The sequence below is a fragment of the Hyperolius riggenbachi genome, chromosome 7 (genome assembly GCF_040937935.1).
Source record: "Hyperolius riggenbachi isolate aHypRig1 chromosome 7, aHypRig1.pri, whole genome shotgun sequence".
Classification (NCBI taxonomy): domain Eukaryota; kingdom Metazoa; phylum Chordata; class Amphibia; order Anura; family Hyperoliidae; genus Hyperolius; species Hyperolius riggenbachi.
This window is the reverse complement of record NC_090652.1, coordinates 314089376-314104972: the sequence shown is the minus strand read 5'-3', so window position 1 is coordinate 314104972 and position 15597 is coordinate 314089376. Positions and strand designations below refer to the sequence as shown.

General features: G+C 46.2%; 1 protein-coding gene across 5 annotated transcripts in view; it reads left to right on the top strand.

Moving 5' to 3' along the window:
• LOC137525218 (myosin-M heavy chain-like) overlaps nt 1-13199 on the top strand; it is a 114059-nt gene extending 100860 nt beyond the window's left edge. For all 5 annotated transcript variants that reach the window (XM_068246204.1, XM_068246203.1, XM_068246206.1 and 2 more), the window contains 5 exons: nt 786-954; nt 6210-6408; nt 9425-10041; nt 10493-10638; nt 11826-13199. In XM_068246204.1, the coding sequence (XP_068102305.1) occupies nt 786-954; nt 6210-6408; nt 9425-10041; nt 10493-10638; nt 11826-12630 (1936 nt within the window). In that variant the 3' untranslated portion in view covers nt 12631-13199. The remainder of the gene's footprint in view (nt 1-785; nt 955-6209; nt 6409-9424; nt 10042-10492; nt 10639-11825) is intronic.
• Nucleotides 13200-15597: the final 2398 nt, after the last annotated feature.

Here is a 15597-nt window from a genome sequence, read left to right as displayed (position 1 = left end):
TGGAGGCTGCCATATTTATTTCCTTGTAAACAATGCAAGTTGCCTGGCAGCCCTGTTGATTTTCTGGAATACGTACAGTAACTTCTGAGTCAATAATCTGGAACAAGCATAAGGCTAATCCATTAAAATCTGAGTCAGCTGAGTCAGAGTATATGATCTGCTTCATGCTTGTTCAGGGTCTATGGCTAAAAGTTTTAGTGACACAGGATCAGGAGGACTTCCAAGCAACTGATATTGTTTGAAAGAAAAGACATATGGCAGCTTCCATATCCTTCTCACCTCGGGTTCCCTTTAAAGGAAGGTATCCAGTAGATCAGGAGATAGCTGAGGGTCAGGGCCTCAGGGGTCATTTAAAGGGTAGAGGTTGGGGTTAAGTTTAGATGAAAAGTCAATGTCAGAGACCAGACCGGGAAATGGGTAGGGTTCGGTAGTACCAGTTGAAAGTTAGAGCTATTGGGTTGGGAAGGGAGGTAGCAGTACTGGAGAGGTGGATGGTAATGTTAGGGTTGGGATAATCACTGTCAGTGTTGGCGCTCCTTTCTCTGTTGACTCCACCCACTCCAACCACACTGACCTCTCTTGTGTTATGATCTATACAGTCAGCTAAAGGGGTAAAGGGATAACATGTCGCTCCTCTAACGTCCTGATGCTGCAGTGAGCAGGATAGAGGCTGCTGGGACTTGGTGTGACAGTTGTGACTTTGTGACAGTTGGTGTTTTGGGGTGGGGGGCTCCCGCAGAGGCCCACGATGGTCACCCTCCTCCTGTGTTTTCCTCTCCCCACAGCTGCAGCTCAGAAGGCAGTGACTCTCCATCCAGCGGATCATGTGACACTCAGAAAACTGATAGCAGTGCGTCACTGGGGCAGAGCTGCCAGTCTCCTGTCATCACCATGGCAACACCGAGCTGTGAGAAGACACCGGGCACCGAGGTGACCTCCAACCTCAAACCCAGTGTAAGTATCAGTAAGGTGATATCAGCGGCGGGCCGAGGGCAGCTCGGGATCTGACTGCCGCCTCGGCTGCTTGGGACACTCTACAATTCATACATATTGTCCCTTATGCAGCTAACTCTCTCTCCTGAGATCTCTCCTGGGTGATATTTTCACACCTTGTAAATAAAATGCCTTTTAAGTCACCAGCAAGTAAGACAATACTCAAAATAATTCTAACGGTACTTTTTCACCCACTATTTGGTACTTATTTAATTGCAGAGAGCTTCAAAGTAATGAAGACAAAAATGATCTCCTAGGAGAAAAATTAGGAGAAAAGGGAATCTATGAATCTACATAGATAATTGCTATATACAGTGCTGCCCATATTTATTCATACCCCTGGCAAATTCTGATACTTTTATTCAACCAACAGGTAATTTTTTGATGGGGAATGACATACAGTAGGTGTCTCCCACAAGATAATAAGACGATGCACAATAGGCATTATTGTGGACAAAACATTTATCAGCTTTTATTTACATTTGAACAAAAAGTGTCCAGTCCCAAATTATTCATACCCTTCTCAATAATCAATAGAAAAGCCTTTATTGGCTATTACAGCAATCAAACCCTTCCTATAATTGCGGACCAGCTTTTTGCATGTCTCCACAGGTATTTTTGCCCATTCATCTCTAGCAATAAGCTCTAAATCTTTCAGGTTGGAGGGTCTTCTTGCCTTCACCCTGATCTTTAGCTCCCTCCACAGATTCTCAATTGGATTCAAGTCAGGACTCTGGCTGGGCCACTCCAAAACGTTAATGTTGTTGTCTGCTAACCATTTCTTCACCACTTTTGCTGTGTTTTGGGTCATTGTCATGCTGAAATGTCCACTGGTGCCCAAGGCCAAGTTTTTCTGCAAACTGCCTGATGTCGTTGACAATCCTCCTGTAGGGCCCATTCACACTAGAAGCGTGTTTCTGAGCGTTTTGCGATTGATTAGCGGTTTTTAAAATCGCTCCTGTCCACTTCCATTAAAATCGCGGAAAAAAATCACAGCAATTTGCGCATACGCAATCGCAAAATCACTGTGATTTTCCCGCAATTTTAATGAAAGTGAATGGGAGCGATTTTAAAAACCACTCAGTGTTCTCCCCAGACTCTTTTAGCCGGGTGCTGCACCCGGCTAGATTTGGTGACCACCCGGCTGTCATCGGCTCACCTCTTCACCTCCTCCTATGCTGTATGCACAGTTGCCCTGCATTTTCATCTCTCTTCACCCGGCTACTTTTTCATGCCACCCGGCTGCTATTTCATGCCACCCGGCTGGAAAAAAATTCTGGGGAGAACACTGCCGCTAATCAATCGCAAAACGCTCAGAAAAGCGCTTCTAGTGTGAATGGGCTGTATTGCTCTTTTTTTCCTGGTGCCGTTTACTGTGATGAGGTTCCCTGGTCCATTGGCTGAAAAACACCCCCAAAGCATTAGGTTCCCACCACCATGTATGACAGCGGGGATGGTGTTCTTTGGATTGAAGGCTTCTCCTTTTTTATGATAAATGAAGAAAACATCATTGTGACCAAACAATTCAATTTTTGTTTCATCTGACCATAACACAGAAGACCAGAAGTCTTCTTTGTCCAGATGAGCATTTGCAAAGGCCAAGCCAGCTTTTGTGTGCCTTATCTGGAGAAGTGTTGTCCTCTTTGGTCTGCATCCATGGATCCCAGCAGTGTGCAGTGTCCTTGGATTGTCTGCCTTGAGACATTGCCACCAGCAGAGCCCAGATTCCCCAGGATGGACTTGGTGGTGATCCTTGGATTCTTTATCACCTCTCTCACTATCCTCCTGGCCAGCACAGGTGTCACTTTAGCTTCCGACCACATCCTCTGAGATTTTCCACAGTGCAGAACACAGTATTTTTTAATAATAAATATTAACACTCTCCTTACCTATCCCTACCATTCTTCTCACCAGTCCCTAACACTAACACTCTCCTCACCTGTCCCTAACACTAACACTCTCCTCACCTATCCCTAACACTAACACTCTATTCACCTGTCCCTAACACTAACACTCCACTCACCTGGCCCTAACGCTAGCATTCTACTCACCTGTGCCTAATACTAACACTCTTTTCACCTGTGCCTAATACTAACACTCTACTCACCTGTCCCTAACACTAATACTCTCTTCACCTGACCTGGCCCTAACGCTAGCATTCTACTCACCAGTCCCTAATACTAACACTCTATTCACCTGTCCCTAACACTAACACTCTACTCACCTGTCCCTAACACTAATACTCTCCTCACCTGTCCCTAACACTAATACTCTCCTCACCTGGCCCTTACGCTAGCATTCTACTCACTAGTCCCTAATACTAACACTCTATTCACCTGTCCCTAACACTAACACTCTCCTCACCTGTCCCTAACACTAACACTCTCCTCACCTGTCTCTAACACTAATATTCTCCTCACCTGGCCCTAACGCTAGCATTCTACTCACCAGTCCCTAATACTAACACTTTATTCACCTGTCCCTAACACTATCCTCATCTGTCTGGAGATTCTTGATAGATATCCTCACATTCACCTGTTCACATTGGAAGTTGTGCGTTTCAGCTGCATCACCTGTGTGAAGCCTTGTCTGTGGCCAGTGCAGATAGCGGCAGAAATTAGATCAGCGAATTTCTACAATAACGATTCTCTGTAAAAGAAAAAGCACGTAGGGTGGCACTAGATACCCTGGTAGGCAGCCCCAAGGGGGTAGCAGGGGCTAAAGTTGGCAGTTGGTGTAATGGTTAAGGGCTCTGCCTCTGACACAGGAGACCAGGGTTCGAATCTCGGCTCTGCCTGTTCAGTAAGCCAGCACTAATTCAGTAGGAGACCTTTGGCAAGTCTCCCTCACACTGCTACTGCCAATAGAGCGCGCCCTAGTGGCTGCTGCTCTGCTCTGGCGCTTTGAGTCCGCAAGGAGAAAAGCGCAATATAAATGTTATTTGTCTTGTCTTGTCTAAAGGCTGTGCCTCCGGATCAACCAGATTCAATTTGTAGCAAAGGAAGAGCAAACAGAAATCCGGGCACCAGTCGGCAGAAATGCTGCATACAACTCCTTTATTTCTTCCCCGAGATCCCCGGCCTAACAGCCGTTTCACAGACGAATCTGCTTCTTCAGAGGCAACAATTGTTGCCTCTGAGGAAGCAGTTTCGTCTGTGAAACGGCTGTTAGGCCTTGCAATTTTCTGTCGGGGATCTTGGGGAAGAAATAAAGGAGTTGTATGCAGCATTTCTGCCGACTGGTGCCCGGATTTCTGTTTGCTCTTCCTTTGCTAATAAAGATTCTCTCCATGGCTGGCTGCGCGGTGGTGTCATCTGCCCTATAGATCGATCTCAGCCACCGTATCAGCGCCCAATCGCTGCACTGCGAGTTCATCTTCATCTCCTCTGAGGACACAGTATAGTTCACTGGTTAGCTGCAGGGGAAGAGTGACCCAGAAAGAGGGAGAAATAATTACACAGCATAGAGAGACAGCGTGCGAGTCAGCGGCTGGAGACACCCAGAGGCGGGACAAGGTCCTCCAGCACCCAAGGCTGAGACACCAAAGTGCGCCCCTCCATCCCTCCCACCCCAGCCATCACACACTGATTGCTATTAGACTAAGACGCACCACAGGGCCCACAACCTCCCCAACACCTTAATCTCTAGTTATCTGGCTTGCAGTCACTGCCATGTATCCCCTTTTCTTATTTCTCTCTGCTTCAACCACAATTACGAATGACAGATGAATGAATTGTGCGCCCCCTCCTACACTGCGCCCTGAGGCTGGAGCCTCTCCAGCCTATGCCTCGGCCCGGCTCTGGAGACACCACAAGTCCCAGCAGGTCCACCACAGCCACAGGAGCTACTACAATAGGAACATTAGACATTGCAAAGGAAACAGGAAGTGCTGATAAAAAAATATATTTATTAACCACTTAAGGACCGGGCTTGTTTTATCTGATCTGTGCTGCGTGGGCTCTCCAGCCCACAGCACAGATCACATTGCAGCCAGGGCGACCAGACTTCCCCCCCTTTTTTCCCACTAGGGGAATGTCCTGCTGGGGGGGGTCTGATCACCGCCGGCTATTTTCGTTTAGTGGGGGCTCCTCAAAGCCCCCCTCCGCAGCGATTTTCCGCCTCCCTGTCCTTCCCTCCCTCCCTCCCCTCCTCACTATGGGCGGCACAGGACGGCGATCCGTCCTGCGCCGTCTCTGATAGGATTCAGTCTATCAGATGCCGGCGATCCCCGGCCAATCAGAGGCTGGGGATCGCCGATCTCCTTTACGGCGCTGCTGCTGATTTCTTCCCCGCGTGTGTACATTTAGCCGGCGAGCCGCGATTGGAGGCTCGCAGGCTGTTCACGGAGACACCCTCCGTGAACTGACATGGAAAGGCCGCTCGATCGGCGTTAGGCAGTCGTTAAGTGGTTAAAAAAATAGTGAAGAATGCAAAATACAAAAACTGAAATCAGGTTTACATTTCATAATGTCCAACACTGTAGATAGATAGATAGATAGATAGATAGATAGATAGGAAATAGATAGCTAGTTAGGTAGATAGACAGATGTTGGTGCTTTATAAATACAATAAATAAAAATAATAATAGATAGATGTGACATGGAATTGTGGGGCCTGGACAGGTGGACACACCAATGATGGATGGGTGGGTGGATGGGGCATGGAGAGGTAGACGATGAATGGATGGGTGGGTGGATGGATGGATGGATGGGCGGATGGATGGAAGTGACATGGAAGGATGGGGCCTGGAGAGGTAGACGATGGGTGGATGGATGGATGGGCGGATGGATGGAAGTGACATGGAAGGATGGGGCCTGGAGAGGTAGACGATGGATGGATGGGTGGGCGGATGGATGTGACATGGAATGGTGGGGCCTGGACAGGTGGACACACCAATGATGGATGGGTGGATGGATGGGGCATGGAGAGATAGACGATTGATGGATGGACGGATGGATGTGACATGGAAGGATGGGGCATGGAGAGGTAGACACACAGACTATGGCCTCAATTCACTAAGATCATGGTATTATGGTCTGTGATTATGTATGTACCATACGTATTAGTGAGGCCATTGTATGGTCAGATGGATGGATGGCTGGTTGGGGTACTGATAGACCAGAGAAGACCTATATAAAGTGAATGTAGCTAAGGGGGCGATGGGCCCAGTGAGTCCACATTGTCCTGCAGCTAATGGCCCTGCCTGTGTCTTGCAGCTCTGCAGTGCCGGGTGTCGGAGGTCCAGCTCTGATATGACCCATGAAGCCGGAGAGTCGGGGAAGAGCCAGCGTGGCTGCCGCCTGCGCCCGCACTTCAGTGACCCCATGCCTACAGACGCTGTGAAGAGGAAACAGCTGGAGCTGAAGATCGCAGCGGCCGCCAGGCACCATGCTCACAGGCAGAGGCAGGAGAACGGTGAGTGCCTGTCATGATCGCTGCTGCAGCAGGCATTGCTGGAAGTAGTAGTGCTGCAGCTCAGGTAGTTCTGATCTCTTTCCATGCAAGCTGCATAGCTTTGTCTGCCTTTCCCTGCTGTCAGCTTGTGACTGATTATCATTCACCTGTGTGGGAATCTGCATGTCTGCTCCCATTGGATGACCTCAGTATAAAGATCTGCTTCCTGCAGGACTCCTCGGGTTTTCATAGCTTCAGTTTAAGCCTGCCTTGCTGTCGCTTCAGCCCCAGATCGTGTTTCTTGTTCTAAAGATACTTTGCTGGTTTTGCATCATATATTGGTTCATTGCCCATATATATGCATACCAGCACGTTTATTATTTTCCTTGTATTCGTGTTACGTTGATACATCAGTGACGCTGATATATACGTACACGAACTGTTCATATCCTGTGTTCAGTTAGTCAGTTCCAGCACGTTTTGGTGGTTGCGCGTATCGTGATCACCCGTGCTGAGCTAGTTATCCTGTTCCTGGTCCTGTTTGTGGATTGCGTTCATCTCTGCGAAGAGATAGCGAATCCCTCTGAATCCTGTCCTGTTTCCGTTTGTGGATTGCGTTCATCTCTGCGAAGAGATAGCGAATCCTTCTGAGTCCTGTTCCCTGTATTGCTCCAGTTCTAGTCAGTGTTCCTGCTTATGTCATATATCGGTTCATTGCCGATATATACATATGTTAGTCAGACGTTACAAATAGTTTCATTGATAGCTGTAATTGTAATACGCTAGGAAAACATACTTGTTGTATATTTATCTGTGTTACGTTCATCTATCTTGATCCTGCTATTTCCTGACTATCCTGTCCTGTCTTTGTGAGGCACGCCATCGCTGCAAACGCATTGGCTGCCTCATTCCAGTCTGTCTTGTTGTGGACGCTTGCTGTCACTAAGTAGTGGCTAGTTAAGCAGGCGTTCATTCTGTCTACCTGTCCTGATCTCCTCAGTTCTGGTTTATGCGCTCAGCGCTACTTTGCGCTGAGACGTTATAGCGAAAGCATTGTTTGTGGCTGTCAGATCTGCACCGGCTCTGTGCGCCACAATCTCCTATTGGAGTCAGTCCTCCCCTCCACTATACTAGGGATAGCCTGTTTCCTTGTGCTAGTGTGTGTACCTCCTTCACGTCAGCTCATGCGTTGCATGCTGACTGTGGAGAATACACCACCAAGCCTAACAGTGCCCTAATGCAATGACAACTATCTGCCAGCAGGGTGCCCGAGTGACTGGAAGAGTTACTAAGATGTCTCGCATGAAAGCCAAAATCTTCAGCTGAAGAATTAGGGCGCCCACACATTACTCGATGTACGGTATCGATTTTGGGATGATTGGATCATAATGATCAAATCTCGCAGAGATCAATGCCACAAAGTCACCGCCCGATCATCATTTAGAACAATTTCCAGTGGAAATTTATATAAGCGATTGATCCAACATGCTGGTTAAAAAGTGCTCTGTTGGGTGTGCAGCGGCGTTTCGATCAACCGACGGCTCCCTCAGCTAATGATGTTAGTTAGGCTGGAGCAGGAAAATAAGCTGAATCTTGTGGAAACAACAAATCTACTGATGCAACTCACTCACAGTACCATTCATCTGCCATAATGTAGAGCCACACGGCAGGCTACAGGCTCAACCAGCTACAGGCAGGGCATACATGAAATAAAGGCACCTGGAAAAAAGGGTGCGGGGATTGCCGCTAGTAGAATATTGCTACAATCAGCAATATTCTACTGCTGGATTCCATAGCAAAATACCCTAAGATCAGCTAAAGGTGGGTACACACATCAGATAAAAGTCTTTGGAAAATTAAAGCTCACAGACCAATTTTACCCCCTTCCATGTATGAGAGCCATACTCTACACAGTCTATTCTATTGAGCTGAACTCTCCATCAGATAGAAATCTTTGCAAGATGCTGCACACAAAGATGCTGTACACATGCAACAGATCAGTATCTGCAAAAGATCTGTTCCAGCAAAAGATCCGTTCCTGCAAAATGCATTTAGTCTATGAGATCTGCAGATCCTCATACGCACCTTGTTTAACAAACATTCATCTTCAGATCTGACAATCATCTGCAGATCTGAAGATCCATCCTGGTGGAACTGATCTGCAGATGAATGTCTGTTAAACAAGGTGTGTATGATGATCTGCAGATCTCATAGACTATGAATGCATTTTGCAGGAACGGATCTTTGGCAGGAACAGATGTTTTGCAGATACTGATCTTTTGTGTCTGTACAGCATCTGTGTGTGCAGCATCTTGCAAAGATTTCTGTCTGATGGGGAGTTCAGCTCCATAGAATAGACTGTGTAGGTATGGCTCTCATACTACATGGAAGGGGGTAAAATTGGTCTGTGATCTTTCATTTTCCAAAGACTTTTATCTGATGTGTGTACCCACCTTAACATGTTAGCAATGCCGCAATTTGCATTTCCGCAAACTCTTGGCGCCCGTGATTCTACCGTGTGCCTCCAGGTGCGGATATTTGCACTGGTTGTCAATAGTTGGGCGCCTCCCGGCATCTCAGTGAGTATTGGGACATTCAAACTTTAAAGGGTACCTGAGGTGAGAGGGATATGGAGGCTGAACTGTTTGTTTACTTTTAAATAATGCACATTGCCTGGCTGTCTTGCTGATCCTCTTCCTCGAATACGTTTAGCCATAGACCTTGAACAAACATGCAGATCAGATGTTTCTGACTAAGGTCTGACTGGATTAGCGGCATGCTTGTTTCAGGTGTACGATTTAGACCCTACTTACCAGAAAGATCAGCAGGACTGCCAGGCAACTGGTATTGTTTAAAATTAAATAAATATGGCAGCTCCCTTAGGTCTCACACCTCGAGTTCCTTTTAAAAGTGTACCTGTGAAACAATCTACAGTGTGTGTAGACAGCCAAGTATTATGCGCCTGTAATGTCTGTCTATGGTGAATTGATGTCGGCCATGTACAGATTTACTCAACTCTGCATTCTCTATTTGGCAGGGCCAGTTTTGATGAAAGCCAACACCACCACCTCTTGCAGCTCCGGTAAGGAAGTGGGCTATATGTCCGGTCGCTATCGGTCCCGCCATCGTTGGAGTAACATCAGCAGCTTGAGCACCGATAGCGGCATTGTTGGTGTCAATGATGAAAGAGAGGAGTGTGAAGGAGGCAGCCGGCCCACCAAGCCTGGAGAAGTGGAGAGGGTGGACAGTGGCATCGGGGACGCACTATCCAGGAGATGGAGAGCCAGAATGGCTGAGGCCTCTGCATCCTTAGAGGCATGGGAGGCCCACCGACCCTGTATAGACTGTGGGGAAAGCAGCAACTCCACCATGGATGCTGAGAGTCGAAGCAAGAGGAGAGAGACACTGTGTATCAAATGTCTCACCCGCAGGCTGGAGCGCAAGGAAGCCGTGCTGGAGTTTGTCAACACAGAGACAAGCTACCGGGAGGACCTACGGATAATTAAAGAGGAATTCTACCTCCCTATGCAGACGGCAGGATTATTGACTCAGGAACAGCTTTCTATAGTCTTCAGCAATATACAGGAACTCATTGACCTGAACGAAAAGTTCCTAGAGGTCCTCCAAGAAGAAATTGACCAAGCCTTTGACCAGGTAGAAACCCAGATGGGAAAGAATTTTAAGAGGGACCTGATTCATGTTTCAAACATTTCCAGTTTTGTGCCATGCTTAAAGGCCATCTCCAGGAGAACAAAAAATGTTTTGGGCAGCGTTGACAGGTGTTCTAACCTTGTCTGGGCTTTCAGATTTTTTCCTCACTTCCTTTCCTTAGACTTCCATGGCGCTGATATGAACCCTAGTGGTCCAGAGTCCAGGAAACAAGACAAACTTGGTGGAGGTCCTGTGCCTGATAAACTATCCACTTCCTATCAGGGCAGAATCTGAGGGAAATTAGAAGATGGGGACACACACACCCAAAATGAGGTTTTAATGCCTGTCTATGATATCCAAAGCTAAAATAACATTTTTTTCCTGGAATTGGGCTTTCAGTTGTCTCCTATTCTCGAGTCTGTCCTAGCACTACTCCTGTTCTTTTCTTCCCCAGGGTGATGACGACCTGATGACGATCTGCATTGGTGAGATCTTCTTGGACTTTGTCAACATGTTGCCGGCTTTCCAGACATACTGCCTCCAGCAACCGACTTCTGTTGCCACACTGAATGCTCTGGAAAAAGAGAAGGAGCTTCTGAGGTAAGGGGATGTGGAAATGAATCACTACATCATTTCATTGGGATTTGGTTTATCACTCCACAGCTCTTTGTCCGCTTTATTCTCCACAAAGGGAGGTCGATAATTAGGCAGTACCTCATTTATTTGTAACTGTCTAAAATACATCAAATCCTATTAGAAATGCTTTAGATCAGGTATCTGGGTTTATCTGCTCGCCACCTGTTCAGACTTAATATAAGCTTTCAGAAGAGAACTAATATATTTTGCACCATTATAGCTACTAGCTTTGTACTACTCAGTGTAGTATAAAGACTATGCAGTATCAGTCATCTATCCTGCCTGCATCCTCAATTAGATAAGGAACTCCCTTCCCCCATAAAAGGATACCCGAGGTGACACGTGACATGATGAGATAGACATGGGTATATTCCATGCCAAGCACACAAATAACTATGCTGTGTTCCTTTTTTTCTTTCTCTGTCTGAAAGAGTTAAACATCAGGCATGTAAGTGGCAGTTCCTGTCTGAGCCAGGACTGGGTCAGACTACAGTGTGACCCTCACTGATAAGAAATTCCAACTATAAAACTCTTTCTTAGCAGAAAATGGCTTCTGAGAGCAGGAAAGAGATAAAAAGGGTCAAAAGTTCATAGATTTTAGCTCTGACATACTTCAATGAATGTGTCATTTTTAGGAGGAGGAGGCTAGATAAAGTTGTTTATTTCATTAGTTTATTTTCACCTCGAGTGTCCTTTAATACTTGATAGGTCATATCAGTAAAGAGGGTCTTGTTTTTCTTTTTCTTTTTTTGTTACATTCTGTTTTTGGAATTCTAACATCTGTAATATTGGAAATAGTATATTGTTTATAATGGCCACACACAAAAATATGTTAGAAGGATCTGGTGATATACCACTTATTTCCTTTGCAGTTATTGGAGATTCAGTTATAAGGACGTGTTTTGGGGATAGCTGTCCAAAGTGGGATAGCTGCTTCCTCTTAGGTTTGCTTCCTGTGGTCGCTCTGAGACAGGAAGTAAAAGCAGAAAGGGTGATCTCTCCAATCAGTATAGAGAAGAAAAAAAATATGACAGAGGTTCTAATCCTACCTCAGTACAATCAATACAATGTTTTGACCAAACATTCAAAGTTTGCTAAGAGTTCCTACTGCATTAGTGATTTTTTTTTTTTTTTATCTTTATTCCTGGCAGAATATTCCTGGATGTGTCCCAGAACGATAACACTGCCCTTCGGCGTATGAACTTGAGGTCATTCCTGATCGCTCCTCTGCAACGGGTTACAAAGTATCCCCTTCTTCTGAGCAGAATACTGAAAGGGACCACCGAATTCCACCCTGACTATGGTAGCCTGTGGGAAGCCAAAAGCCGGATTGAATCACACTTGGAGCACATCAACATGAAGACCAAACAGGAGGGAAACACATGGACTTTACGTTCCTTCCGGAGGGAGAGCAGGAAGAACAGAGAGGTGACCAACATCGAGATGAGGGAGATGGCCATCAAACAAGTGGGCTGGCCAAGAGAGGAGACACGCTTTATTAAGGAGGGAACTTTGCAACTGGCACAGCCAACAGATGGACAGTGGATCAAGAAAGGTTGCAAATCTCTAAAATTCCAGAATGTGCATGCGCTGCTGATGGTAAACACCAAAAGGACCTCTGATTCTGGACTGGAAGGGAGCTCTTCAGAGAAGACTGTTAAAGATGCTGTATTAGTTCTGATCAAGGACAAAAGTAACGGGAAATTTGCAATGCTCAGGGACCCCCTGAGGCTGGGACAGTGTGTTGCCTCCATGGACCCAGACTGTGAGGACATCTTTGAACTTTTGGAGATCAGGAAGGAAGGCTTTGTCTTCCGGGACAGTGACAGCTCCCGAACTCGGCACTGGTTCCGACAGATTAAAAGCTTCTCTCAAGAACTTGGTTTGTGGCAAAAACGCCGCAATGCCCTCCCAAATATAATGATAAGCACAGTGCAAACCCGGGCCTCGAACTGATGTTGGTTGGGTGGGGGGAAATTCTTCAATCCCAGCCATTTGCACAAAGTAGACAGCACTGGACACGGTCTACCCTGGGATAAATATGGTGTTATGACTCAAGCACAGGTTCTATATATGCAGAATTCAGCTGTTAACATTCCAGAATATGCGTGCTCTGAAAACTCTCCCCAGCTAATCCTAGCAAGTTGTGTTTCTAGATTGCCAAGAAGCCTTCATATGCTGGACATGGGTTGTCATACTGAGCTAATATATCAATAACCCAGTAAGTAAAGATGTTTCAAGTTCTAGAGGCCCAGTAACCACCATTACTTAGAGGAGGCATCTGAATGGCTTACCGGCTTAGACTCAATACATAAAATTCATGTTTTCTGGATGCCTGAAGCCTCAGGTTTGTTATAACCAACAGAACCCTCATCTGTACTAAGTGGAGGCCTTGGTCAGCCCTAGCAATCGGGGGTGTTTGTGAGAGGGAACCTGAAACGGGAATTGGAAGGAGGCACCACTGTTAACTAAAATTTCATGTGCTTATCCTCTGCCTCTAATCCCAAATAAAATACACAACAGGTGCTCCGACTCAATCAGACTCAACTAGCTGAATGCTGATCGCAGGTGTCTGACTCAGACATGTGTACTCACTCGAGACTCCGAGGGTGCTGCAGACTCAGGAATAACAATCCTGGAAGCCGGTGCCAATGCCTCAATCTGGTCCCCAATTCCAGACCTCTCGTTTGACCAACAAATGAAGAGGCGGCACACCACTTGCTTGTATTGAGACAGGTTACACTATATGTTGCGTACGTTTTACCACCTGAGGAAGAACAAATGTCTGCAACATGTAGTGTAACCTGTCTTAATACAAGCAAGTGCATTAAGCCTGTGGTGTGCTGCCTCTTGGTCTGACTAAAACATGACTGGAGCACAATGACCAGGCTAATGGCACATTTTAAGGACAACTCCAGGAATTGTCACTTAATCTTAAATCCAAACTAGGAAACAGATCCGGGCACTCTAGTGGTCTCTGATGAAGTGAGGAGGCAGATGAAACGGCTGTTAGCCTCATTTGCAGGTTTGATATACACGCTGTCATTGGATTGGATTAAAGGGCACATCTTGGATTAGTGCCCGGCTGTTTCCTAGTCTGAATCCTAAGTCTTGATTGCTAAGCACGATGTGTGTGTGGTATAACCAGTGGTCTTTGCTGCCTAGCTTTTGGTGCAGACCACATGGCCAGCTAACCTATATGAATGACACAGGCATTAAACAGAGGGACTGATCACTCGCACATTACAGTTTCAGGGACAGTAGTGTTATCTTTAAAGCGGATCCGAGATGAAAATCAAACTCTAGCATGTAACTTGTCTATATATATTCTAAAGTTTCGACGGTTTACACAGTAAATCTAGCTGCAAACGGCTTCAACAGTATATGATTATTTCTTCATGTGATACAAGGAGAGCAGCCATGTTCTGCTTGTCATCATTACACAGACAAGCTGCTCTGCATCTCCTCCCCTCAGCCTGTGAAAACTCCACTCCTCTCCGCCTCTCGCCTCTGAAATCTTGTGCATACTTCAGCAAAAGTCTCCTCCTCCCAAGGCGGAGCTCCCATGAGCACTTGCAGCATGGGACTCAGAGTGCCTAGGCCCGGAGAAGCTGGGGGCGTGGATACATTCATTTACATGCAAGTAAGTAATAAATAAAATAAAAAAAGCATTTGGGGGAAAGAATGCCCAAGAAACTATGTAAGGGGCATAAAAATAAAGGCAGCAAAAGTTTGTCTCGGATCCACTTTAAAGTGAACCTGAAGCAGATGAAAATGAAAAAGTTAGCTACTTACCTATGAAGAGTGAAGCCTATGTACCCTCCAGATACTTCCCATGCCCTCCTCACCCCCACCGTTGCCATGCGCGGACCCTCTGAACATGTCCCACAACAGCTGGTCAGATATGTTCTCGTGGCCGCGCTCCCCACCGTGTACAAGTGTAGCTGGGCCTGCCCAGTAGGCTGTTAAATCGAGAAGCTTTCCTCTTCATAGATAAGTAGCTAGCTATTTTGCTTTCATGCACCTCAGGTTTTCTTTAAACACAACAGTGTACCTCGCAGAAGCCGCTTCCCACACGTAAGGTGATGTGAAGAAAACGTTTCTGGAATTCCATTTGAACTCACGACATGATGCAGCTTTCAGTAGCAGAAATCCATTGTCTTAAAGCACTCCTGAACTGAGAGGGATATGAAGGCTGCTATATTTATTTCCTTTTAAACAATGCCAGTTGCCTGGCAGCCCTGCTGATCATTCATGCATCAGTAGTGTCTGAATCAAACACCTGAAACAAGCATGCAGCTAATCCAGTCACACTCCAGCCAGAAGCATTTGATCTGCTGCATGCTTGTTCAGGGGCTGTGGCTAAAAGTATTAGAGGCAGAGGATCAGCGGGGCAGCCAGGCAATCTGCATGGTTTAAAGGAAATAAAAATTGCAGCCTCCATATCACTCTCACTTCAGATGTCCTTTAAAAGGTAAAACTGCAGTCAGATGACTTGCAGGAGCTGATAGAACTAGGAATACATTTTATTTACCACATCCTGAAGTTTCCCTTTAATCTGTGATTACAATATGGCAGCCTCCATATTCTTCTCATTTCTGTTTCCCTTTATAACCCGACAAAACCCAAAACTGGGCAAGGCAAATGTGAAAAGCAGGATGATAAGAGAATATAAACACTGGACAGAGACAAAGTGCTGGACACCGACTATCTACAGTACATGGTCCAAATGTGCTGCTCACAGCAATTCATCTGTCTTCCTTTCCTCTCTGCATACAGCGGGTGGGCGGGTCAATCAGGTGTAACCATGTGATATCCAAAGAAGGCAGAACTACAGATGCCAGACTACGTTTCCCAGCATCCCTGTAGAAACTGCCTACATACATGAGGAGGTGGGATTTGCAGTTCACAAGATGTAGGAGG